General features: G+C 43.5%; 1 protein-coding gene across 2 annotated transcripts; it reads right to left on the bottom strand.

The window, feature by feature from the left end:
* Positions 1 to 6,761: 6,761 nt before the first annotated feature.
* Positions 6,762 to 25,476, bottom strand: LOC141148365 (cardiotrophin-2-like). Of its 2 annotated transcripts, none has more exons than XM_073635773.1 (3): positions 25,341 to 25,476; positions 13,411 to 13,535; positions 6,762 to 7,977 (listed from the first exon to the last, which is right to left on the bottom strand). In XM_073635773.1, exons 1-3 carry the CDS (start codon positions 25,354 to 25,356, stop codon positions 7,552 to 7,554), a joined length of 567 nt encoding a protein of 188 aa, XP_073491874.1. In that variant the 5' UTR covers positions 25,357 to 25,476; the 3' UTR covers positions 6,762 to 7,551. The 2 variants fall into 2 exon arrangements, with proteins under 2 accessions (XP_073491874.1, XP_073491875.1); XM_073635774.1 differs by having other exon boundaries at positions 13,411 to 13,532; positions 25,341 to 25,469.
* Positions 25,477 to 27,869: the final 2,393 nt, after the last annotated feature.

Raw genomic sequence — 27,869 nt, forward strand, 5'->3', positions numbered from 1 at the left:
TCCTGTAAGAGTTAATATGGGAAAACAAGTTCTCCTTTCCACTGATGCTTTCCAATCCTTGTTCCACAAAAAAACCCAAATTTTCAAAAAACATTTTTCATTGGGACAAAAAAGTGAGGTGAAATCTTCTGAAGAGGAGGAAAGACAGCAAAACAAATGTCACAGGGGTGATAACCCTTCCCTATGTTTTCCAAAAAGCTTAGAAAAGATTTTTTGGCTGGAGCTAAACACGTTAAAAATGTTCAAAATTACAAACAGATTCTACTTAACAACAAACCTACAGTCCCTGTCTTGTTTGCACCGCCTGTATACTGCTGTTCAGAGTATATAGGGCCTGGTGGCCCCACACCTTTCCTTATTTTAATTTGGGTGCGGGGTTCCCCTTAATATCCATACAAGACCCAAAGGGACTGGTAATGGACTGGGGGGTACCCATGCCGTTTGTCTCACTGATTTTCATCCATATTGCCATGACCCGACATGACATTAAACCCGCAAGCAGTTTTAAATGAGATTTTTTCCTTTAAAAATGACATTTGGTGCAGGGACTGTTCTAAACATGGGAAACACGCGTCACTTTACAGGCATACTATAGACACCCCCCAGGTACGATATTTAAAGGAATATTTCACTTTTTTTTTTTTACTTTAAGCATCATTAAAATCACTGCTCCCGAAAAAACGGCCGTTTTTAAAAGTTTTTTTTGCATTGATACATGTCCCCTGGGGTAGGACCCGGGTCCCCAAACCCTTTTTAGGACAATACCATGCAAATTAGCCTTTAAAATGAGCACTTTTGATTTCGAACGTTCGAGTCCCATAGACGTCAATGGGGTTCTAACGTTCGTGCGAACTTTCGGTCCGTTCGCGGGTTCTGGTGCGAACCGAACCGGGGGGTGTTCGGCTCATCCCTAACCATAAGTAAAAAATCGTCATTTTTTGCTAGAAAATTACTTAGAACCCCCAATTATTTATTTTTTTAACAAGGTTGGTCTTTATTTGAAAAATTGGATTGCAGTACATTATTGGACATGAAATTATTGCAGTGAACACAACAATGGGAAAACAGTATAAATGCAATACATAGTATGCAGTATAACCATAGGACATGGTAGATATACATCACACAGGGCAGGAACATAGGGAGTTATCCCTCAGCTGGCATCAGAAAAAAAAGGAGGGGGGGCCACACCGAACAACAGAGCACAGTCAAATACAGTGCATCATAGGCCGATAAGGTAAGGACGCCAAAAGAGGACAATAGAAATCACAGGGGGTCGGTCCATGGCTGCCAGACCCTCTCGAATTTCCGAGGACAGCCTCTGTTCATATAGGTAAGTTTATACATTGGCAGAATAGCATTGAGTTTTCCCATGACCTTATTGTAGGTGGTAAGGGGGACATCCATCTAAAGAACCCCCAATTATTAAAAAAAATGTATATTTAATAAATATTTATAAGCAGAGACCCTAGAGAGAGGAAAAATAAATAAATAAATAATATCGCAATAAGCGTATATTGATTGGTTTGTGCAAAAGTTCTAGCATCTACAAACTATGGGAAAGCTTTATGTCATTTTTACTAGTAATGGCGGTGATCTGCGATTTTTAGCGGTATTGCGACGGACAAAGCGGACACTTGACATGTTTTTTGGGACCATTGACATTTATACAGCGATCAGTGCTATAAAAATGCACCGATAACTGTTTAAATTACACTGGTAGGGAAGGGGTTAAATGTGTGTTTCCTCACTGTGTGTTCTAACTGTATGGGGATAGAACCAAGTAGGAGAGGAGACAGATTGCTGTTCCTACATAGTAGGAACAAACAACATGTCTCCCCTGACAGCACAGGGATTTGTGTGTTTATATACACACACACACACACACACACACACACACACACACACACACACACACACACACACACACACAAATCCCCATGCTGGCGCTCGCGACCACCAGTCACGTGCATCGGGTCCCCTGCCATGCAGCGGGCGCCCTCTGGCCGCTCTTAAAAGGAACCCCGTACCCTTATGGGGTTTTGCGCAGGGGAGCCATTCTGCCCCCGTAAATACACATGAGCCAGTTGGGAACCAGCTAATCTAGGTTATCCTTTTATACCTACTCATTCCTTTCACTATGCAAAAAAACAACACTGATGCTCATCATACACTTGCCATCCCTGCAGCTTATACTTTGTGTGTTCCAAGATTAGTTTGCTCTATGGCAGGGGTCTCAAACTGGTGGCTCTCCAGCTGTTGTGAAACTACAAGTCCCATGAGGTATTGCAAGGCTGACAGTTACAAGCATGTTTCCCTCAGGCAGAGGCATGATGGGACTTGTAGTTCCACAACAGCTGGAGGGCCACCAGTTTGAGACCCCTGCTCTATGGGAGTTCCCTCTTTTCAATGTAACCAAATCTGATACCAAAATTGGTGCTACACACTTTTCAGGTTTCTGGATTTCAGTTGTAATTTGTATGTGTGACTCAACTTTCCACTGAAATTTTCTGTAACTTTTCAAATTCTGTACTTGCCCTTTGTCTGCAAGTACCAAAAAGAAAAAAAAAAAAAATGTATATCCAGCCGTGGCCAAAAATGGAGAATGTTACATTTTTACAAAGTCTGCTGCTTCAGTGTCTTTTTGTCAGATGTTACTATGGTATACTGAAGTATAATAATTACAAGCGCCAAAGGTTTTTATTGACAATGACATGAAGTTTATGCAAAGAGTCAATATTTGCAGTGTTGACCCTTCTTTTTCAAAACCTCTGCAATTCACCCCAGCATGCTGTCCATCAACTTCTGGGCCACATCCTGACTGATGGCTGCCCATTCTTGCATAATCCATGGTTCGATTTTGTCAGAATTTGTGGTGGTGGTGGTGGTGGTGGTGGTGGTGGTGGGGTTCAACCATCTCTTGAGGATTGAAGACAAGTTCTCAATGGGATTAGGGTCTGGGGAGTTTACTTGCCATGGAGCAAAAAATTTCCATGTTTTGTTCCCCAAGCCATTTAGTTATCACTTTTATAAAGTATATAAAAATGAGACAGCGCTGCATAAAATAATAACGTGAGAGGTGGCATGACTAGTAGAGGTGGAGCCTGGCGGTGGAATCTGGTCTCACTTATTGCGACAATTCTGATGAATTTTGTACCAATGCTTTTACATTTTTTAATAAATGTGAGTTGAATATTAGCTGGGGTGGTAAGGTTCAGTTCTTTAGCCCTTGGATACTGCACTATTGGAGGCACTTTGTTTTGTATCTGTGGAATTACCGGCAGCCAATGTGGATTCAGGTTTGAAGCAGCACAGTGGAAGGAATCTACATCTGATCTAGATTACTACCTGTCCTTTGAGTCCAACAGAGATTGTTAAAGAGGGAGTCCACCTAAAAAAAATAAAATTTTTAAAAGCCAGCAGCTACAAATACTGCAGCTGCTGACTTTTAATAAATGGCCACTTACCTGTCCCAGGGTCCAGCGATGTCGGCAGCCGACGCCGATCACTTGCTCGGCTCTCGGCAGCTGCCACCGCCATCCTAGGTGAGGGAATCAGGAAGTGAAGCATTGCGGTTTCACTTCCCGGTTCCCTACTGCGCATGCGCGAGTCGCTCTGCACGTTGTAACTGGTCCCCACTATCTCCTGGGACCTGTGTGTTTCCCAGGAGAGGGACAGGAAGAGGCATAGACTCCTGTGGGAGTCTATGCCGGAAGTGGGTGCAAATACCTGTCTTAGACAGGTATCTGCACCCCCCTCCCCCCTGAAAGGTGCCACATGTGACACTGGAGGGGGGGGGGGGGTTTCAAAAAGTGGAAGTTCCATTTTTGTGTGGAACTCCGCTTTAAGGACCAGTGAGGATTATTCCTGAAGGGAGAGTTGCACTGTGTGCAAGGAGGCACATCTAAGTATGAAGGCATTCAGGGTAAAGCTGTCCACATAGACTGTCCTCTACACCTCCATCAATGTCATTCCTTCCATGCTGCTCTCCACGACAGCTTCAAGCCCCGCTTTCAGACCACTCTACTGCAGGGTGGTCTTCCCGGTCACGATTGCAGACTGACATCGTTGAGAGCCGGTAGTGCGGAGGACGGTCTATGTGGAGAGCTTTACCCCGGATGCCTGCATACTTAGATGTGCCTGTTAATCAATCAACCATGAGAGTTGCTAAATGTTGTACCTTCATTAAATGTAACCATATTGCTACACTTAGGAGGCGCCTCTTTTTTATACTCTGGAGCTCCTGCTTCTAATCCCCTTGTGGAGGCTTCCATTTGTGGATGGACATTTTATGGTTACACAACCGATCACATTGCTATAATCTTTTTATATGGACTATAAACCGAAAGACTTATGAATAAAATGGTTGTGGAACGAATCATCTGGGTTTTCATTATTTCTTATGGGGAAATTCACATTGATATACGAGTGCTTTGGATTACAAGCATGTTTCCAGAACAAATTATGCTCGCAATCCAAAGTTTTACTGTATATAGTGTTGTGGCTGCCAAATACAACCCATAATACACATATCAATAGTCAATTTATTCAGCATATACAGTCTTCGTGCAGAAGAAAAAAAAATTACTAAGAAACATACTCAAAGTCCGCAAGTGAGAAAAAAAGCTCTTCACGCAAAAAAAAAAAAAAAAATTATTATTATTAATATACACCAGTCACCATGAGATTAATGCCACTTATCCAATGTTCAGACCACATATCTCAAGAGGTCTGACCAGTGTTTAGGATGACAAATCCCACATGGATGAATGAATCGCTCCAGTTATCTCACAGCTGATTATGCTTTAAGCCCCTCTCCCCTATAGAGGTGAGAGGTGTCGCCCCAGTATGAGTTATAGATTAGGAGTGAACCCACATGTACAAGAACAGAAACACACTCAGGAGTGTAGCTCCTCTAATGGGACTTTGAGAGAGGGTCACTCACAATGTAAATACAAAGATAAACATTACAAATTTTTTATTTTTCTATTTGAAAAAAGGTTAAAAAGAGGATTCTCTTTTATCCTTTTTTAACCTCTTAACCTTTTTTTCAAATAAACATTACAAATTTAAAATTTTTCTATTATCTTTGTATTTACATTGTGAGTGACCCTCTCTAAAAGTCCCATTAGAGGAGCTACACTCCTTGTGAGTGCGTTTCTGTTCTCTCCCCTATAGATGGCACGCCCCAAAGTCACTGGATCGCTTCTCATACATGTTGCAGCGCCACAGATACATACCAAGGGAAAAGCAAGGAATTACATAGTGAAATACAGTTTAATACCATTTATTAATAAACGAAGAGGCTACTCACAAACCAACAAGAACATATAATACAGTCCGCCGGCTCTCTGGGCAGGCTTGAGGACGTCACCACTAAAATCCGCCCTATGCATGTTTCATCCAATGGGACGTCTTCCAGGGGCAACAGAGTTTGACAGCATAAAACAATAATGAAGTTAATACTGTCAATGATATAAATAAAAATGTATTTTCTTTAAAAGGTTAATTTCACAAAAAATTTCTGCAAAAAAAGTGCATTTATTTTTTTGAGCTTGTAAAGCATTGGTGCCATGCAGGTCTCCTGCAAATCTTTCTGTGTGCCCGTACGAACAGGAAGAAATAAACTATCACAAAGCCCTGGTAGTTCATGGAGAACTACAAGCCAACAGCCGCAAAGGATGTCTGGGCTTGTAGTTTATACACACACAGCTGTGTGATTGAATGACAAGTCACACAGCAGGGGTGGAGCCCCGCTTAAAAAAAAAAAAATAAAAAAAAAAAAAAAAAAAAAAAAAAAATAATAATAATAAAACCTAGTATAGAACTTTGGCTGCTGCATTGGGAACATGTTACATGTTATAGCCTAAAAACAGGGGCGACCATGTAACATTCTCAAAGGTGGACTTATCCTTTAAAGCGGAACTTCACTCTCTCAATCAACATTGACTATTTTTAATCCTTATGCTGCCAGCATTAGTAAAAAAGATAAAAACAGTATACTGTATCATGTTTGTTAGTTTTCAGGCCTAGGCAAATGACATCATACATCCCAGGTGCCTTCAGGAAGAGAGGAAGAGGGGGTTTTCTCACGTAAGCAAACCCTCCTGCCTGCATGCCTGAGCTAAGGGCAGATGGCTTCCAGGAAGTAAATGCTACATGAATTATCTGCCCTTACTCAAGATGGCCATGGGCAGAAATGCTAGGAGGGTGATTTCTCAACAAAATAAAACCATGGAGACATGGATGGATGGGGGTGTTTCCTTTGAATATTAAAGATGAATCAAATGGTGTTCTTGGTTGGGGTTGTTCAGCTGCAGTGTAATTCCGCTTTAAAATAACTTGATTATAAGACCACAGAACCCCTTTTCAAGCTTGAAAAAAAAATATCCACAATGCATAATTTTTGCAAACTTTTTATTAGAAAAAACAGGTACATTATAAAAAAAAAAAAAAAAAAAATGTTTTCTGTAAAGCTTTGGTATAAAGCGATTGCCAATTCCCGATACTTATTAAAATACTTCACAAACTGGAAAGCAGAATACAGTGTTAAAAGAACGATTGAGAGTTTTGACAGTAATATTAAGCCGCATGTCCTTTGTTTATAAACCTGTAATCTTAAGACTCGTCAGTCATTCGAAAAACCATCAAATCCTTTGTGCCACTATAATTGAGGGCTTGGCTGCCTACCAGTTGTAACCCCAATCCTCAATCTTTCAAGAACATTCCCTCCTGAGCCTTGGTAATCTCAGTGGAATCAGTTTTCAGTAAGTCTTTATAAATAACAGAAATTCCAGTGGATTACGTTTGGAGAAGATGGGCCTCCGAGTTAACGGCAAAAAGGTTTAGATGCATCTTCAGAACATCCCAGAGACATATTTGAGAACCCTTTACAAAGTTACTTAAAACAAATTTCTGATGAAATAGATTTCTTCACTGTGCTGGGCTGGTTTGTTTGCTTTACGTATTGGCAAAGTTAAATGGTTCTTCAGAAAGGAGTTACTCAGATTTAACTAGAAAAAAGCTTTAGATGCATCTTCATAGATTGTGAAGAGATGTATTTGAGGAACCTTTTAAGTTCCTATGAAATAAGTTTTGACAAAATAGATATTTCTTTACTCGGTCTGGTTGATATGCTTGGTTTGTTTCATGTTCTGGGAAAAGTTAGGTGGCCCTTCATAAAAGTTCTTAAAAAGGAGAAGACTTAGATTTTCCAAACTAGGTTAGTTGAACCTTTAGGACGATTCAAGAGCCTTACACAGAACCAGCTCATGTATCAAATCTTAAAAAAAAAAACAAAAAAAAAAACACAACAGGAAATCCGAGACAATCCAACTGTTCCCATAAGAAGTCCATTTTCACAGATTAAAAAAAGACCATTGTTTAGTAGCTGGGGGTGACATTTGAGGAACATTTTGGAAGACATCCTTCACTGTATTGAGACAGCCGACATGGAAGCATTGATCTAGCAGTATTATCCTCAGTGAGGTAGGCAGGTCTATACTAGATGTTGCACAGGAGTTACATCAGAAGATTTCTACATGAAGAGGTCTACACGGAGCTCTCTGCTACAAGAATGATCAAGTCCTTTTCAGTTTGTACGAGCCAGTCATAATAATTTCTACAAACCATGTAGCCAGCAACTTTCTGCTTGAAAGCACTTGAAACCTTTGGCGAAGATGGAGCAGGGTGGTCATTTTGCTCAAGAATATCACCAAGGTTTGAGCTGATTGCCATAGAATTATTTCTGGATTTTTCCAGACTTTTGAGAAGCTCCCAAGACTTAGGGTTAAGCGACTTCTGCCAGTCGATGACCGAAGCAAACCAACCTCTGAAGGACAGGAAGGCAGATAGGCTCAAGGATAGACGCTTCCAAGGGGACGAAGGGAGTGCCATCCTATCCAGGACAGGTAGATTGTCTATCTTTAATGTAGGAGGTTTGGAGTTGTCCGTGAATGGAGAACCTTGGTGGCCAAGCTGTTAGAAGAGAAAGAAACGTTAGAGAGTTACCATGCCAGGCCAAAATATTTTAGGATTTAGGTCACTGTGAGAAAATTCTACAAGTTGTAGGAGGTTGTCTAATAAACAGTCTAAAAATATCCAGCACCCAGCTTAGATCAGATCTAAATCTGTCACAATGGAAGTTGTGTCCTTGACCAAGACTGAAAGGCAAATGAAGACGCATCCTCCCTCAGTGGAGGCAAGCGGTTTTAATGTATCAGTAGTATTTTTGGGCCCCCAAGCAATAACACAGGGGTTTCTAACTTTCTAAAGGGCCAGTTTACCATCCTTCAAACTTTGGGGGGGGGGGGGGGGCAGACTGGTCACTGGGAGAAAAAAAAAAAAAAGTGGAAGTAAACACTGCCCCATCATTCGTGTCAGTGGGAGGAACAGTGCCCCATCCATTCATGTAAGTGGGAGGGCCGTCTTTAATATTGACTGGACCCTGGGCAAACAATTTCTTGGGCCCCCCCTCTTCCATGCATTTTCCCTCTCCACGTGCTTTGAGACATACAATGGCAGCTAGACTCAAAATCAGCTTACTGAATCAGATCAGGCAGGGATTGGTTGTCAGAGGTTACAGTGCATCATTACCACTCACTGACTGGCTGCTAGAGGTTACAGCATACATTATGGCTCACTAATTATTTTCTAGAGGTTACAGCACATGACTTCGGCTTGTTGATCGGTTGCTAGGGATTACTGTACATCAATACTGCTCACCCGATTGCTAGAGGTTACTGGACATCTATACCACTCACTAATTGGTTGTTAGAGGTTACTGCATATCCTTACATCTCAATGATTGGTTGCAAGAGGTTAATGCATAGCATTACTGCTCACCGATTGGCTGCTAAAGGTTACAGATCATCATCTCCTCATTGCCTGTGCCTGCACACCATGGACTGGGAGGGTGAAGGGACCCGTCAATAGACAGAAACTGATAGAGATAGATGGGAGGGGGGGGAGATTTACACTGACCACCAATGTAAGGGGGGGGGGGGGGGGGATCTACACTGACCACCAATGTAAGGGGGGGGGGGATTTACACTGACCACTATCAATGCCGCAGTCCACAACTATTTACATATCAATGCAGGTTATTTACATGTAAACACAAGGTCTGCAGGTGAGTCATCTTTACATGGTAATAGGGCAGAGCTGGGCAGCAGCAATGGGACTAAAACTTCAAGGGATAAGGGAATTTAAACTGGGATAGTTGGCAAGTATGAGGTAGCTGCTTTGGGCCCCACAATGATGGGGCCCAGGGGAGCTGCCCCTTTTGCCCTACCTTAAAAACAATCCTGGTCAGTGGGAGAAATAGTGCCCCATCATTGGTGTCAGCTGGAAGGAATAGTGCCCCACAATTGGTGTCAGCTGGAAGGAATAGTGCCCCATCATTGGCATCAGTTGGAGGAATAGTGCCCTATTGTAGGCATCAGTGGCAGGAACTATTCCCCACTGTTGCTGACAGTGTTGGTAATAATGTCCCAAGGGCTGGATAAAAAGCAAGCAAAAGGAAGCATTCTGCCCCCGGGCTGTAGTTTGGAGACCATTGTGAGCATAAACATGCCCCAACCATGTCCCACAGTGCAGTGCACATTACCTCTGATCTATTGAGAAGCTTGGGTATGGTCATTTGGGAGCTTAAGCCCTGTTCATCAAGGTGCTTAGCAATCAGTGAATGGCCAAATGCTGGAGCCTCAATGGACACTAGAGGCTCTGGCATTTGCCATTTGAATATCAAATGGTGGAGCTTACTATTAGAAGGCATAAAGTAGAGCAAAAGGCAAACTAAAAAATTATCTATGAAGCCGTTTGTCCCTAGCACTGATGCAGATTTTGTTTTTTCCCAGGCCCCCTGGTATTTGACTTCCGCAGTTCTCTAGTGAAATTGTGCATTAGTGTCACCTTGTGAATGACGTAGCAGTTTTACATGTACTTAAAGAGACAAACACGTTAAGGCCCCTTTCACACTGGCACTGTCCGGTTCCGTTCAGCTGGGCATCCTTGAACAGATCACCTCCATTTACATCTGCCTGCCCATAGGTTTAAATGGAGCTTTCGATCTGGTCCCCCTGAAAAACCTGACAGGTGGACCTGATCGGACCACCTGAGTAAAAGGGACCTTGAAGCCGAACTATGGGATAAGCAGGTTGTCTAAATACAAGAGTCTTGTATTCTACCAGATCTGTGCAGTAATCCAGCGTGAGACTTCCTGTAATAAAAAGACTGCTCACTGCTTCGCTCTCTCCTTGTGAAGGATGACTGGTCTCATCTCCGCACCGTTCATAACTTCCTGCAGGCAGCCTGTGGTGGGTGGGGCCTGCTGGGTCCTTCCCACAGCTCTGCATCCTGCAGAGTGATAATGCAACTCTTGGTGTATGGTTCACAAAACATTGATGGGGTAACACATGTACAGCAAGCCAATGGAATGGACTCCCCTCCCCCATAAACGCATTGGCTTGATGTACATGTTTAACCCTTTCAATAGACGTTTTGTGAACCCTACGCCAAGAGCTGCATTTTTCTGGACACCGGGCGCTCCTTCAATCTTATCCAAGTCCTCTTGCAGGAATGATCAGACAGTCGATACCCGAAAGGTAGCAGCCCAAGGGGGTTTTCACCATCACCAACCACCGTTGGGCTCAACCCACTGGGAGAGAGATTTCTTCCTCACTGCCCATGTGGCCACCTTATTAATGGCTAGATAGCAATCCAGCATGGTCTCCAGCCCAAATAAGACTCACAGTAATGTCACTTTTTTCCCCCAAGGTTATATCTGGGTTTGCAAAGACATTCAGTCTACATGAAGTAGATTGAGTGTGGCTATTGAGGATTATCTTTGAAGGAAATATTTTTTCCCCCCTTGAGTTCAACTTTAAAAATACCCACAAAATATCTCCTATTTTTGCAAACTAGAAATGTTTTCACAAATCTACCATTCAATGCCATTAAACATAAAACAAACACGAGAGTGAGAGAAGGCCGCAGAAAAATACAGGAGGGGGAGGAGACAAGACCAGTCACCCTGCACAAGGAGAGAGAGCAGCAGTGAGCGGTCTTTATTACAAGAAGTCTCTCGCTGGATTACTGCACAGATCTGGAAGAAATACACAAAGCACACCCAAGATTTTAGGAAGAATACACAAGTGGATTTAGACAATATTTGCTGATCCTGGAGTTCAGCCTTAATGTCAGGGGTGTTACATGGCCTGTATAGCGGTTGGCTGTAGGAACATAGATTTTATAGAGCTTATGCATATTACTTTACATTACTCAGTGGCAGCCCATCCATTAGGGGCGCACGGGCAACATGTACAATCTACAGTGGGGACGGAAAGTATTCAGACCCCCTTACATTTTTCACTCTTTGTTATATTGCAGCACTTTGCTAAAATAATTTAAGTTCATTTTTTTTCCTCATTAAATGTACACACAGCACCCCATATTGACAGAAAAACACAGAATTGTTGACATTTTTGCAGATTTATTAAAAAAGAAAAACTGAAATATCACATGGTCCTAAGTATTCAGACCCTTTGCTCAGTATTTAGTAGAAGCCCCCTTTTGATCTAATACAGCCATGAGTCTTTTTGGGAAAGATGCAACAAGTTTTTCACACCTGGATTTGGGGATCCTCTGCCATTCCTCCTTGCAGATCCTCTCCAGTTCTGTCAGGTTGGATGGTAAACGTTGGTGGACGGCCATTTTTAGGTCTCTCCAGAGATGCTCAATTGGGTTTAAAATTAGGGCTCTGGCTGGGCCATTCAAGAACAGTCATGGAGTTGTTGTTAAGCCACTCCATTATTTTAGCTTTGTGCTTAGGGCAGGGATATGCAATTAGCGGACCTCCAGCTGTTGCAAAACTACAAGTCCCATAATGCCTCTGGGTGTCATGCTTGTGGCTGTCAGAGTCTTACTATACCTCATGGGACTTGTAGTTCTGCAACAGCTGGAGGTCAGTTAACTGCATATCCCTGGCTTAGGGTCATTGTCTTGTTGGAGTGTAAACCTTCGGCCCAGTCTGAGGTCCTGAGCACTCTGGAGGAGGTTTTTGTCCAGCATATCCCTGTACTCGGCCGCAGTCATCTTTCCCTCGATTGCAACCTCGTCCTGTCCCTGCAGCTGAAAAACACCCTCACAGCATGATGCTGCCACCACCATGCTTCACTGTTGGGACTGTATTGGACAGGTGATGAGCAGTGCCTGGTTTTCTCCACACATACCGCTTAGAATTAAGGCCAAAAAGTTCTATCTTGGTCTCATCAGACAAGAGAATCTTTTTTCTCACCATCTTGGAGTCCTTCAGGTGTTTTTTAGCAAACTCCATGTGGGCTTTCATGTGTGTCTTGTACTGAGTAGAGGCTTCCGTCGGGCCACTCTGCCATAAAGCCCCGACTGGCAGAGGGCTGCAGTGATGGTTGACTTTCCACAACTTTCTCCCAACTGCATCTCTGGAGCTCAGTGATCTCTGGGTTCTTCTTTACCTCTCTCACCAAGGCTCTTCTCCCCCGATAGCTCAGTTTGCCCGGACAGCTCTAGGAAGGGTTCTGGTCGTCCCAAACGTCTTCCATTTAAGGATTATGGAGGCCACTGTGCTTTTAGGAACCTTAAGTGCAGCTGAAATTTTTTTGCAACCTTGGCCAGATCTGTGCCTTGCCACAATTCTGTCTCTGAGCTCTTCAGGCAGTTCCTTTGACCTCATGATTCTCATTTGCTCTGACGTGCACTGTGAGCTGTAAGGTCTTATATAGACAGGTGTGTGGCCTTCCTAATCAAGTCCAATCAGTATAATCAAACACAGCTGGACTCAAATGAAGGTGTAGAACCACCACAAGGATGATCAGAAGAAATGGACAGCACCCGAGTTAAATATATGAGTGTCACAGCACTTAGGACCATGTGCCATTTCAGTTTTTCTTTTTTAATAAATCTGCAAAAATGTCAACAATTCTATGTTTTTCTGTCAATATGGGGTGCTGTGTGTACATTAATGAGGAAAAAAAAAAAAAAAAAAAAAAAAAAAGAACTTAAATGAAACCAAATGGCTGCAATATAACAAAGAGTGAAAAATTTAAGGGGGTCTGAATACTTTCTGTCCCCACTGTACATGTGGGGCACCGGACGCATGGGTTCCAATGGGGCGTTTTTGTAAAGCATGTGATTAGAGTCTGAGGCTCTAATAGGCTTCAAAAAAAGGGTGGGCTCGGGGCACAGAGCACTGCGCCCCGAGTCCACTCAGTTGTGTGACAAAAGCAAACAAATACTCACCATTGTCACACTGATCCTCCTCTCAGCCAGTCACCCGATTGGATGGCCAAACGACTGACCGCCCGTGGGGGTGGTTTGTTTTCCATCCCCCACAAACAAACAAAAACCCCACCTACTGCCACTGCTCAAACTTACATAATCCAGCACCAGGGTCTCTGCTTCTGATCTTGCCAGCGACACCTGAAACAGCGTTTGCCGCTCTGCCTCCTTTCCATCTGATTCTTGCGGCAGAGATAGGAGTCCTGCCAGGGCGTCCACTGCTAAAAAGAACAAGACGACCGCCATTAGATGAAATGAATTCCACCATGTTCTCCTACAGCAACATGTTATAGTTAAAGTGTAGATTTACAAGTCTGCATGAATGCATTCCTGACATGTCACATTATACAGCAACACGATCATTTCTCAAAAACTCCACATTAAAAAACAAAGATGGGAACGAGGGAAACATTATTCTAAATCAGAGACAGTCCCTCCTCCTGAGTAACTTCTTGTCTCCACCCCTACCCACCTCCGAGCACCACCTCATTTTGAGAATACAGAGCCAAGTATTATTATGTCATGCTAAGTAATTTGTATGGAATATATTAATCAGAACAAGAAAAGCAGTAAAAATACATCCCCTGCAGCCAGCAGCAATAGACCCCCCCCCCAGCAATATAGGACCCCTTCAACAAGTTATCACTCAAGTAACAATAGACCCCTGGCAGCAAGAACAGATCTCCTAGCAGCCAGGAACAATAGACCCCTCCCCAACAGTACATCCCTTCCAGCAGCAATAGACCACCATACAAAAATAGATCCCCCGGAGACAGCATCAGTAGATCCTCCAGCACCCTTTGCCATTAAATACAGTACATTCAGTGCTGGAGGTGCCGGAACTGCGTTCCCACTGAAGAAAAAGCCCTGGCTATAAGACTGTATTATTGTAGCAGGTAAGAAGTTGCAGCAGGGACTGATCTGCATTAGATAATAGTGAACACAGCCAAGACCTGCACAAGCATCAGGAACATGTAAACAGGATTGTGTCATCTCAGGGCCGGCATCTCAGTCCAGGGAGTGTATGGTGACCAGTGGCAGGCTCTGTGCCCCATCAATTTCAGGCGTCCGGCGTCCTGAATAGGGGCCAGATGCCCGAATAGGGGGTGGCAGCGGTGGCCATGGATAGATTCATGCAATGCATTGAATTTATCCATTTGTCATATAGGGGACGACGTGACAGAGGGGGTAGCGCCTGTGCACCCTTAATGGACGGGCCACCCCTAATGGTGACCCTAAACAAAGATGGTGCTGTACTTCCAGGGGGAAAAACAGATGAAGGGATATTCAAAGACAATACTGCGATCTGAGAGGTGATGAATATATGGAAGTGCTGTAATGATACAGGCATCTCCCTGCCCTCATGTGGGGGTCCCTGCCCACAATCTCCCTGCCCAACTTTGTGTGCTCCAGCTCTTCCGGTTTAATGCGATTACAGAAAATGAGGGGTGCAGCAGGTGTACAGACCTGGGAACTCAGCACATGGAAGGCGAGAACCCCTCATAATGGGCACAGCAGGTGTACAGACCCAGGAACCCCTCATAATGGGCACAGTAGGGGTACAGACCCGGGAACTCAGCACAGGGATGGTGGGAACCCCTCATAATGGGCACAGCAAGTGTACAGACCCGGGAACCTCTCATAATGGGCACAGCAAGTGTACAGACCCGGGAACCTCTCATAATGGGCACAGTAGGTGTACAGACCCGGGAACTCAGCACAGGGATGGTGGGAACCCCTCATAATGGGCACAGCAAGTGTACAGACCCAGGAACCCCTCATAATGGACACAGTAAATGTACAGACCTGGGAACTTTGCATAGAGATCTCACCAATAGAGTAACTCTCCAGCATTTACGAAACACTGAAATGTCAGTTTCAGGTGGAGGGTCCCTTCAAAACCATCACACAGTAATGAGACAGAATGATAATCACATTTAGTTTCAATTCTGATTTTACTGAAAATTTTCAAATAAAGTTGTAGTTGAGCATTAAGGAAATTGCAGCCCCAAAACATCCAGGGCGCCAAGGTCCGCCACCACTGCCACAGACCTACCACATCCTTAAACCCTAATGAGAATATCCCTGCCTTATCTTCCTTCATCCAATTAGATGAAATATATAATTTCCTACTCCCCATCTTCTATCCCTGTGACAGAAGAATCTCCATTCTTTCAATGTGGTCCATCTCTGAAACCCACTCAATCAACGATGGAGCATCCGCAGTGGCGTGGTAGAACCGCTCTTGCAGCAGTCAACCAATGTCTCAAAAGGTCTTTTTTTAATGCTTTTATACGAGTCGGGTAGGATGGATAGCAAAGTAATTTGTGGCGCATTGGGAATAGTTACCCCAGTTGCACGAGTATGAAGCTGGAGTATCATATTCCAAAAATTATGTACAGGACATTCCCACCAAATATGCAATAACAAATCTTTGATCACATAAAAGAAAAAAAAAAAAAAAACCACCACAATAAAAAACACCCCTTGCAAGAAGCCTTTAAAATACATGATGATATGTCCCTTTCATGCTTGGAGTTGCCGAATGAGGAAGTAGGACTACGATAATTTGGCTCCTACAGATGACAGATTCCATAATTGAAGGAAGACATGAGAAGAGGATCATACAATGGATAGATTGTTACAGAGTAACCAACTCCTCAATTATATCCTCATAAAATTCCTGAGATGTCTCGTCTCTGCCTACATGTCGTAATGCCATCAGCACCTCGCCCCCATCCATTCCAGCGTGCCCGACTTGGGACACAATACCATTGTCATTTCTGTCCACCCCAACTAAATAACAACAATAATGTCAACATGTATCAGTGCAATAAGTCTATAAAAAACACAAGGTTAATGTTATAACCCCCTGATGAGGCCTGCATAGAAAAAAAAAAAAAAAAAAAAATGCATGTCAAAATGTACAGCAAAACATCTCAGCCTGATGAAATATGAATGCCAATGCGCACGAGTTTCCTGTGCTTTTTATGGTGAAAAAAAAAAAAAAAAAAAAAAAAAAAAAAAAAAAGCACCAAAAAACCATTTTCCTTTTAGTGGAAACTTCTTGTCCTCACCCTCCAGAGCTCTGGACTGGCATAGATTTGGCCACACCCCTCTGCACAAGCATCCTCACACGGGAGAGGGGGGGGCGTGTCCTGACCAGGTCTGCTGGACTACAGAGTGTAACCAGGAAGTTTGGAGAGGGGGTGTGTCCTGACCAGGTTTGTAATACAGAGTGCACTGGTCGGTGTGAAGGAGGGGGATGTATCTGATAATAGGAGGGGTGTGGCCTGACCAGATCTGTTGGACTACAGAGTGCACTGGTTTGCGTGGAGAGCGGGGTGTGTCTGATCAGAGAAGGGGACGTGTCTAACTAGGTCTGTTGGACTACAGAGTGCACTGGTCAGTGCGGTCAGACTCTGGTGCTGACTGGACTACACAGTCCTCTTTAGACACCCAGCACAGCTGCTACAGCAGGAAATTGCATAGTTGCCAACAGTCCCGATTTTCCCGGGACAATCCCGATTTTGGGACCCTCGTCCCGATTGGAGGCTGTCCCGAATCGGGATTTTCCACAAGGAAAAAAAAAAAAAAAAAAATTCGGGAATGTTGGTTTTGTTTTTTTGGAGCAGCGGGCTCCAGCAAAATGGCGTCTGGCTCCGCCGCTCTATCTTCCCCTAGTGTTGAGTGGAGAGAGGAAGGGGGCTCGATCCATGCAGCCAATGAAGCGGCTTCTTTGGCTGCACGGCCCCTCCCCTCTCCACTGAAGCGAGCAGAAGACACGGCGCCATCGCCGCGTCTTGTTGAAAGTTCCCCAGCCCCGTACTGCGCAAGCACTGCGCCTGCACAGTACAGGGGGTCATCCATTGCCGAGGGGAACTTTCTCGGCAGAACACCGGCCGCTCCTGCACTGAGCAGGGGCCGGGCTGCATTGGGGGGGGGGGGTCTGCACTAATAGAGGGGGGGTCTATACAGACTCTGCCGGGGACACCTGATGCAAGGACAGACTCTGCCAGGGGCAGGCGACGTGGCTAGTGACACACTCAGGGATCCCACTGATTCGGCATTATGGCGAGTTGAATGATTTAATTTTATATTACAATGTAATAATAGAAATAATGCGCTTCAATCATCCTGACACCATAACAACCATGGTGCCGGGATGATTGAAGCGTTAACACCAGGCATTTGGAGTATCTTTATCTGCTGATTGTTAAACTTTCTAGAATACACATATTTTTATTGTGTAGGATCTGGGGCTGCTGTCCCGTCATTTCCCTCTCCCCCTTTCCTTCTCCCACTTTCCCTCTCCATCCCTCATTCATCTCAGACTCTAACCACACCCTATGGATCCACACCCATTTAAGCCACGCCCACTTTACCGTAAGCCACGCCCATTTTTCGCCGCACTTATATTTTTGCTAAGCCACGCCTACAAACAAATTCCCCCCCCCCCCCCCCCCAATTATTGTACGGCTCCGCCTACAGCCAAAAAAGTGTCCCACGTATTTTTTGTTTCAATGTTGGCAACTATGAAATTGGGATTAGGACTATGAACAGGGAGACTATTTGTACATTGTCAGTCTGTCTGAATATCTAGATCTGGGGCTTGCATTTGGCTTTAAGGCTTCGTATTCACAGGCCTGAAGAAGGCTGAATTATATCCAGCTCCTGTTTATCTTCAGACGCGCTTTCCAGTTATCATTCCAACACTTTGACATGAAAGAAGCCTTTGGATACAAGTAAAAGGGCACTACCGGAATACTTCAGATCTTGTTATTTTTGGCATGCTAAAATGCAGAGCAATTCCTCTCAGTGCCCACGTACCTTTCTATGGAATACTAGATTTCAGACACTTTAAAGGAATGCATCCTAATCACACCCTTCTTAAGGAGTGGAGAATGTGATAAGAACATGACCGCTTACGCTGACACTCACTACTAAAAATTAAACAGGGATTTATAGTTTGTTTTATACATTTTTGTTTGCGAAAAAAAAAAAAACACACCACCAATAAAATTTAACTATATATTATTATTCACACACAAACAAAATGTTTTTGGTACGGCAAATATAAAAATGATCTATATTCACATATTGTAGTTTTTTTTTAAATCCAGCCAGCAGATGGAGCATTAGGCACCTTTTACATTTTCCTTTGTATCGTTTGCTCCTTTGTTGTTAAAACCTTTCCAGAGCTCAATAGCTTCAAAGCATAAAAAAAAGCCAAAAGGTTGTTTTTTTTTTGTTCTTTTGGGTCTTAGACAAAGTATAGGGACTAGACCCCCTTTAAAAATTTTTATGTCATCTCAAATCACGCTGCAAATTGCACGTTCAGGTTCCATTCATTTTCAATGGCACCTAAAACGCGGTGCGGTTTTACTGCAATTATCACACAGCAATCGCAGCAAACCACAACATGTGAAGCTGGTCACCCAAAAAGGGAGCAGGAGCTTCTTTTGGGGGACAAGCTTCTCGCACTGCGTTTTAGCACGATAAATCGAGGCAAAACCACACGGCCTTTAGGTGCCAATGGAAATGAACCCAAACATGCATTTTGTGATTGCAGTGCATTTTGAGATCGTGGGCAGAATTGCAGCAATTCTGCCCGAGATCCCAAAACAGCAAGTGTTTTCACTGGAAAAGGGTGGTAGCGTCTGCACTTGTGTGAGAAGGAGAAAAAACGGCAAGTGTGAACGGAGGCTTTGCGCCAGCGCCTCCCGGCCCATGAAGAGGTTTCAGATGCCGGAAGGCAGGGTGGGGCTTATGATCATGTGACTGCCGTGCTTGGCTGTCACATGATCGGAAAGCTGTTACCCACCAGTAACTGTCGGGTGCTTGTGCGCTCTCGGCACAGTTGTGTCTGCAAATTGACACACAAATATGCTGCCGCTCGGCACCGAGGCCAACCCGCCAAGAGGCCGTATATTTGCATACTGTCGGCGCCTAGGGGTTTAAAGTGATTGTGAACTCACTTACCTGCTCTGTGCGATGGTTTTGCACAGAGCAGCTCCGATCCTCCTCTTCTGGGAGTCTCCCACTGGCGGTCTTGGCTCCTCCCCAAGTAGCTAGCGGTGGGGGCTCACTTCCAAGCCAACCTCTGTGTCCATAGATACAGAGGGCAGCTTGGCTCCACCCCCTGCTCCCGCCTCACCGGCTGCGATTAACAGCAGCAACCAATCGCTGCCCCTGCTGTCTGAGCCCATGAGGGGGAGCCGCTGCTCACGTGCACATTGCTGGATCGAGATTGGGATCAGGGAAGTATAAGGGGAGGGGGGGGGGTTGCAGAGAATTAAAGGTAAAAAAAAAAAAAAACAAAAAAACACCACACACACACACACACACACACACACAATAAATCAAACAAACATTGGTTTAAAATAGAAAACCGACCACAACCATTCTAGTTTCCCCTTTTTAACATGATCATTTTGTCAAATTCAAAATGATAGAAAGAAAAAAAAAAAATTAAGACTTTTCAAAAAAAGCTATATATTTCTTCTGATCGTCCTAGAGGAACAATTATGGCGTTACGTGTCTGACCGCACACTTGTGGAAGCTGGTAATTTGGAGAACCGCAGCCTATGACACAATTCCCCTCCTGGATTATTAGCGATGGTCTGCGGTTTGTCCTGGAAAACGTTTAGTCTTGGTGCCCCCTGATTTCTTTTTTTGTCTGAATAAATGAGGCTTTTTCCTCTGGGCTGAACGCACTGGTTAATCGTCTTGCGGTCCAACTATTCCAGGAATTTATGGCAAATGTCAGAGTGTACCGCTCATGATGCCAGGCTTTGTCTATGGAGCGGAACATTGATATATAGATGGGAGATCTGGGTTACTCAATAGTGGTCATCGCTCAACAAGACGGCTGCAGAGAGTAGGACCATGCATGCGTGGTATGCACAAATACTTCCTATACACAGCATTAGCAATGAACATAATGACTTAGAGACAGGTGCTGTTTAAAGCCCATGTGCAGCACAGATTAACCATTTCATGACCACGGTGGATTTTGTGCCCTTAGGGCCAGAGGGATTGGCACACAGTCAGGGCCCACATCCTTCTTTGCAGTGCGTTAAGATACATGGTCATATCAGCATGCAGGGAGGTGCGATATATTGATTCAAAAATTAATGGACTGCCAATACACCGCAGTGTGTCAAAAAAATTGGACATGACCTTATTCTAATAACACAAAACATACAGCAATGTAATACCATGCATGGCAGCATTCCACAATGCCATTGTGCACCAGGCTGCCAGAAAGCACTGCCAGTGCAACCCAGCACCAGATTCTAATAGACCAAGACCGGACACAACCCTTTTATAGTAAAGCACTATGGTGCTTTGTATTATTCTACAACGCAGGTGTGTTGGGTGCCATTCAAACTGAACAGCATGTTACGCTCATTACCGCACGTTGTGATAGCACGTGCATAACAATGATGCAGGAATTACTCAGACGGGAGAAAAAAAAAATATATATATACACACACACACACACACACACACACACACACACAATACATACATACACACACTCTTTTTTCCTTGGAAAGGGGGAGTTCCTGCACCTATTCTCTAAGTCACCCCTTGTCTCCGCCCCTACCCACCTCTGAGGACCATTCCTTGGTTCCACCCACTTCCCAAACCCACCTCATTTAGGAGAATACAGTAACATTTGTGGTACTAACTAAATTTGTATAGAACTTGTTAATAATAACAACAAGAAAAGCCATAAAATAGACTCCCCTCCCCAGCAACAATAGACCCCCTGCAGCAACAACAGATCTTCCAGCAGCCAGCAACAATAGACCCCTCCCTCAATAGTAGATCCATCCCAACAACACTTGCCCCCCCCCCCAGCAACATAAGACCCACCCCAGGAACAATAGATCCCCTGTCAGCAACAACAGACCCTTTCCTTTAACAGTAGATCCCTCCCAGCAACAACTGACCCAACCCCCAGAAACAAAAGACCCCCCCACCTTCAAAAATGGATACCCTGTCAGCAACAACAGACCCCTCCCTCAACAGTAGATCCCTCCCAGCAACAACTGACCCCCCCACCTTCAAAAATAGATCGCCTCCAGTGACAATAGATCACCCAGCATTAACAGACCCTGCAGCACATCCCAGCAACCCTTGCCATTATATACATTCAGTCTTGGAAGTGCTGGAACTGCGTTCCTGCTGAAAAAAAATGGGAGAGATATAGATAGATATATTTTAACAAACAAGGTGATCACCGTCAGATGGCAATGATCAGCAGTTGGGATCAGATAGTTATGACCACCCAGGCAACTTTGCTGTGAGCATGACCATTGACAGCAGCAAGACACCACTGGCGTCAGTTTATTTTTGTTTGTTTTAATTTTTTTTACCATTTTCATTTTTTTTTTTTTTCCTTTTTCAATTTAAAATTTTGATCATATTTTAGGACCCCCGTTAGGGGTCTTTGGTGAAATCTAACTTTGAGACCAAGAAAGACTGAAGGACAGATTCATCAGTCTCTCTCTGCAGCCTTATGAATAGCTCTGTACATAGCTTTCCGTTCATTCATAAATTGAAACATAGTATACGCAGTTTACTATGCCCCAGCTATGAATGAAAGGAAAAAAAAAAAAAAAAAAAGAGAAGACAAGGAAGGGGCCAGTAAATACACATTTACCGGCTCCTTCCCCGCTCTCCATCCTGACAGATCCCCCGCAGCAGCTGGCGGGAAGTTGAGAGGGAAACCCAACAGCGCTGAGTGTGAATGAGGGGGCAGGGCAGCAGGACAGGAATAGGTTGGCCGTGGGAGTGGCATGGGGAGGAACTGATGCCCTCCGTTTCCCTCCTGCAGCTGCTGAATGTCTGGGGAGGAGGGAGGAGGAGAAGTGGGCGTTCAACTGCTACATGGACAGATTGTACATGCTGCCAACCCCGCTGCCCTCTGATCCAGGCACACAGGAGGGTCGCATGGGCAGTTAGCATTGTCAGAAGGAGGTCTGCAGTAGCCCGATTATTCTGCTCAGCATAGACCAGGGATCTGCAGTTAGCGGACCTCCAGCTGTTGCAAAACTACAAGTCCCATCATTCCATCATGAGCTCTAGGAGATACCAGGTACTTCCTGGCATGGGGGGGGGTGGGTGACCTTTCTTTCCTTCCTCCCTCGATGCAATGCTCTAATCTGTACAGCCAATGGGCAGACCCAAACCCCCGTCTTTTTTTTTTTAAAAAGATATATAGTGCCATCAATTTACACAGCACTTTACATTCACATCAGTCCCTGCCCTCAAGGAGCTTACACTCTAAGGCCCCCAACTCACATACATACACATACTAGGGCCAATTTAGCCAGGAGCCAGAGAGGGAGAATTAGTAGTAGTGGAGGGGAGAGGATGTGTACTGGGAGGGGAAAATTTGAGGGGTAAAAGATTTATACAAAGACTAAGAGGAGTGTTCTTTTTTTTTGGGGGGGGGGGGGGGGGGGGTCGACTTATGGAGAGAGAGGATTTGAGCTGGAAGGGGGGTTGAGGAAGTTATACTTAGGAGGTAAAGCATGCAGATTAGTGCTCAATTTTTTGGGGGCGGGGGGGTTTGCTGACATTAAATGCTCATACAAATTGAGGGGGGAGACGCATTTGCATTTTGGCACATTCACTCTGGGCTCTAGATGAGCTTGTCCTGGCACGGAAAAAAAAAAAAAAAAAAAAAAAAAAAAAAACCCACCCCCTCCCCCCCAAAAAAATAAAATAAATCAACGCTTGCAGGTTAACATGTTAACTACATTAGATACTCAGATATATTTAAAAAAAAAAAAAAAAAAGTGCAATTTCCAAAAGGCTTGTCGGACATTTAACCACAGCCACCCCCTCCCGGCTTTCCCTGCACATCTGGGGCTTTAAAGACACTGCAGTTCTATCACACCCCCCCCTCCCAGAAATCACTGCACAGGTAACCGCCATTCAGCACCATGTCTCTGTCCTAGACTGTAGAGACGTACAACATGCATTTAAAGTGCATTACAATGCAACCATGTAATTGAGCCCATGCTACAACACACTATATTGCATGTGTCCTATTTTTTTATAGTAACTATGGGGGGGGTTTCCTGCACAGATATTTATTGAAATCGCCAAAAGTAGTGCAGGAATGGAGAGGGGGGTAAGGGGGTGGATGGCTGTGCACTGTTTACCGCTCCCCCCCAAAAGAAGAGACACCACTGGCCGCCACTGAATTTGACATGTCAAATCAGCCTGATGTGAGGGTGGGATAAAAGATGGAAGCGGATTGGTTGTTAGGTTTAGTAAATCTCTATGTCTGTTCCATCTCTTTGCAGCAGTGAGTTTTGAAAAATGACACTTTTCTGCTTTGGGAGGCCCACAGAAGTCAATGGTAGAACATCTAGACACCGGTAACGTGTTGGCAACAGGTATGAACAAGCCCCAGTCAATGGCTGCTATCCGTCCCATCAAAACGCATGTTAACACACACACTGACATCAAATCTGTCTAATGTTACAACAAAAAAAAAAAAAAAAAAAAAAAAAAAAAAAAAAAAAAAAACCACACCCACACAACACCACCCACACACAAACACCAAAAATCCAAAGACATCAAAACACAACTCTACACACACACCTAGATCTAAATGGGCCCTTATGGTTTTTTGGTGTGGAACACAGATTTCAGGACAGACCTCAATGATGAATACTTTTGTATTCATGTCTATAATAATCTTCCTTCAGGATAAAGCTTTTGGGTCAGCAGCTGTGAAACCACAAGTCTCAGCAGGACCTCAGCAAGGTTTGGATGAGACCAGAGGTGGCTTGCGAGCAGCAGTGAAACCACAAGCCTCAGCAAGGTTCTGATGAAGCAAAGAATGACATGGCAGCTGGTGTGGAACCACAAGCCTCAGCAGAACTTTGGCAAGGCCGATAAAAGCAAGCGGTGCTGTAGAACCACAAGTCACAGCACAACCTTTTAGCAAGGTTTGGATGAGACCAGAGGTGGCTTGTCAGCTGCTGTGGAACCAGCAGGACCTTAGCAAAGCTGCTCTAGAACCACAAGTCTAAGCAGAACCCTAGCAAGGTTATGATAAAGCAAGGGGTGCTGTGGAACCACAAGTCTCAGTGGTACCTCAGCAAGGTTCCGATTAAGCAAGAGATGGCTTGTCAGCTGTCTCATCAGGACCTTGGCAAAGTTCTGTGGAAGCAAGGGTGGCTGGTCAGCTGCTGTGGAACCACAAGTCTCAGCATAACCGTAGCAAGGTTGGATGAAGCAGGTGGTGGCTTGTCAGCTAGTGTGGAACCACAAGTTTCAGCGGGACCTTAGCAAGAGAGGTGGCTTATCAGCTGCTGTGAAACCACAAGTCCCAGCAGGACCCTGGAAGGTTCTGATGAAGCTAGGGGTGGCTTGTCAGCTGCTGTGGAACCATAAGTCTCAGCAGGACCTTAGCAAGGTTAGGATGAAGGAAGGAGGTGGCTTGTTAGCTGTTGTGGAACCACAAGTACCAAAGAGCAACAGGGCCCTCAGCAAGGTTCAAGTGCACCAACAGGTGGCTTGTCAGCTACCGTGGAACCACAACTCCCAACCTGACCCTCAGCAAAGTTCCATCACAACTTGTGGTTTTATCGCCTGTGGGAGAACCACAACCCTCAGCAGGCCACTCGTGGTCAAAGCCTGTGGATCTCCAGCAGCCATGGAACCAGAAGTCCAAGCATGGCTTGTCCAGGACCCTGAGACTTGTGGTTCTCCAACATCTGGTGCGGCTTCCTTGAGCGTTGAATTATCTCAGGTTGGGGTGGGCTGGATCCCCCCCAAAACGCTACATAATTCTAGCATTCTAGGAAGATTCTGGGTCTTGTAGTTCCACAACAGCTGAAGAAGTTCAATGACTCTAAAACTAGTCTAACTAGTAAGATGATCCCAGCAGCTGTCTGAGCTGAGCTCCAGGATTATATAACAAGGCAGATAGAGTTACATTGTATCAGCTTTAGTAGAGAGAAGTTTTGATCAACTTTATAGAAAGTTCCTACCTGTTATGACCTCCATCTCCTCTCCACACTGCCCAGAGCCTGTGTACTGCCTGTTGTGGAGTGTGCAGAGCTCCTCTCCTCCCTTATCCCTGTCCTTCCTCCTCCCCACTAATCCCTGACCTTCCTCCTCCTCCTCCCCCCTGCTGGCCCACACACACCAATTCCCTTCTCTGATGTCAGGATCCCACCTCTTCCCAGTGACACTCAGCATGCTTCCCCCCCCCCCCCCCCAGCAATCCTATGGTGCTACGCCAAGACTGGACGCGCAACCGATTCGCCCCAAGAGCTGACAATCTGCAGGGATTCTGAAATTAGAAAAAAAATGTTTATACATTTCAAAGGCGTATTAAGGCAGTTGTGTCTGCTCTTCCCTGAAATGTTATTACCGAAGAAAAAATACAAAGGGGGGGGGGGGGGGGGGGGGCACGGTTGACCATTCTTCTGAAAATGCTGGTTGCCTGGCTGACATGCTGATCCTCTGATTTTGAAATAAAAATAAAGACAAAACTTTTTTTTTTTTTAGTTTTGGATAAAGTGGAGAGGGATTAGAACCCCTGCCAGTTTTATTTTTTTTATTTTTTTTTAATAAGCTCATTAGTACCCTCGTTCAGCAGATCCCCCGCTCGGTAGTACCCCCAGATGTGCATGATAGCCAATCAGGCTCTTACTATATCTTGCTTAATTAAGCTTTGACAATAAAACCTGGAAGCTGATTGGTTACCAATGTGCACAGCTGCACCAGATTTTACACTCTCCAATGCACCGCGGTGTGAAGACATGCCGCCGTGCTGTCCCCAGCTCGCCAGCAAAACGCATACCCGCTGCATCGCACATGCGTTATGTTGTGACCAGCGTTTATCCAGTGCGTAAAAATGTCAGTCACCGCACCTAGTGCGAACGAACCCCTAAAAATGAACACTGTTCAAACTAGAAAAAAAAAAATACATTTTATTGTGCCTTTTTATTTGTAGATAAAAATAAAATAAAAAGTAAATAAAATAAATAAATGAATACAAATAAAGTAAATGTAAAATAAATTAAAAAAAATATAAATAAAAGTAAATAAATGAATAAAATAAAATAAATGTAAAGAAAATGTAAAAAAATGCACCCCGGTGTGAAGACATGCTGCCATGCTGTCCCGAGCTCGCCAGCAAAACGCATACCTGCTGCATCGCACATGCGTTATGTTGTGACCAGCGTTTATCCAGTGCGTAAAAATGTCAGTCACCGCACCTAGTGCGAACGAACCCCTAAAAATGAACACTGTTCAAACTAGAAAAAAAAAAATACATTTTATTGTGCCTTTTTATTTGTAGATAAAAATAAAATAAAAAGTAAATAAAATAAATAAATGAATACAAATAAAGTAAATGTAAAATAAATTAAAAAAAATATAAATAAAAGTAAATAAATGAATAAAATAAAATAAATGTAAAGAAAATGTAAAAAAAAAAAAAAAAACTGTGTAAATGAAATAAACAAATAAATGTAAATACAATAAAATAGAATACATGTAAATAAAATAAATGAATAAATGTAAATAAAATAAATATGAATAGAAAAATAAATAAATGTAAATAAAAATACTTGTAAATGAAACAAATAGATAAATAAATGTAAATAAAATAAAAATGGCAAATAAATAAATGTAAATAAAACAAAATAAATGTTAATAAAATAAATGTAAATAAACTAAATGTAGATAAAATAAAATAACAATAATAATAATAATAATGATACTGATGATAATATTATTAATGATACTGGTGATAATAATAATAATAATAATACTAATAATAATAATAATAATAATAATAATAATTATTATTATTACTATTATTATAATGATAATAATAATAATGATACTGGTGATAATAATAATAATGATAATAATAATAATAATAATTATTATTATTATTATAATAATGATAATAATAATAATGATACTGGTGATAATATTAATAATAATAATAATAATAATAATAATAATTATTATTATTATAATGATAATAATAATAATAATGATACTGGTGATAATATTAATAATGATACTGGTGATGATGATAATAATGATGATAATAATAATAATGATGTATAAATGATGGCTAGCTGGTGACGCAGAGAGAGAGTAGTGGGTACTGGGAGTGGATTCCGGGAAGAGATGGTCGGGTACTACCAGAGAATTAGAACTTTATTCCTTGCAGTCAGGAAGTAGATGGGTGCGCCCTGCCGCTCTTATCACCCTTCATATGGAGTGTCTGTGGTCCTGGCTGCACTGGATATTGACGCATTGCATCCTCTGAGTAACCCTTTCCACGTCAGCAGTGTCAGCCGCAGTCGCCTTTATTTATTAAGGAATGAAAGTGCCGTCCCAAATATGAGTTCCATCCTCAGGGAGCTGCTAATGAGAACTAGAAGTCCCAGTAAACCCTTCAACCTCCCACCCTACTAAATATAAGTGAATGTAAACTAAGTGAACCGTATTAAAAAACAATATATAACAGGTGCTGCACAATATATACAAAA

The sequence above is a fragment of the Aquarana catesbeiana genome, linkage group LG06 (assembly GCF_042186555.1).
Source record: "Aquarana catesbeiana isolate 2022-GZ linkage group LG06, ASM4218655v1, whole genome shotgun sequence".
NCBI lineage: Eukaryota > Metazoa > Chordata > Amphibia > Anura > Ranidae > Aquarana > Aquarana catesbeiana.

Coding starts and splice junctions, on each gene's coding strand:
- LOC141148365 (XM_073635773.1), bottom strand. Junction 7,978..13,410: donor AGACCCTGGTGCTGGATTAT/GTAAGTTTGAGC, acceptor CTCTTCTAACAG/CTTGGCCACCAAGGTTCTCC.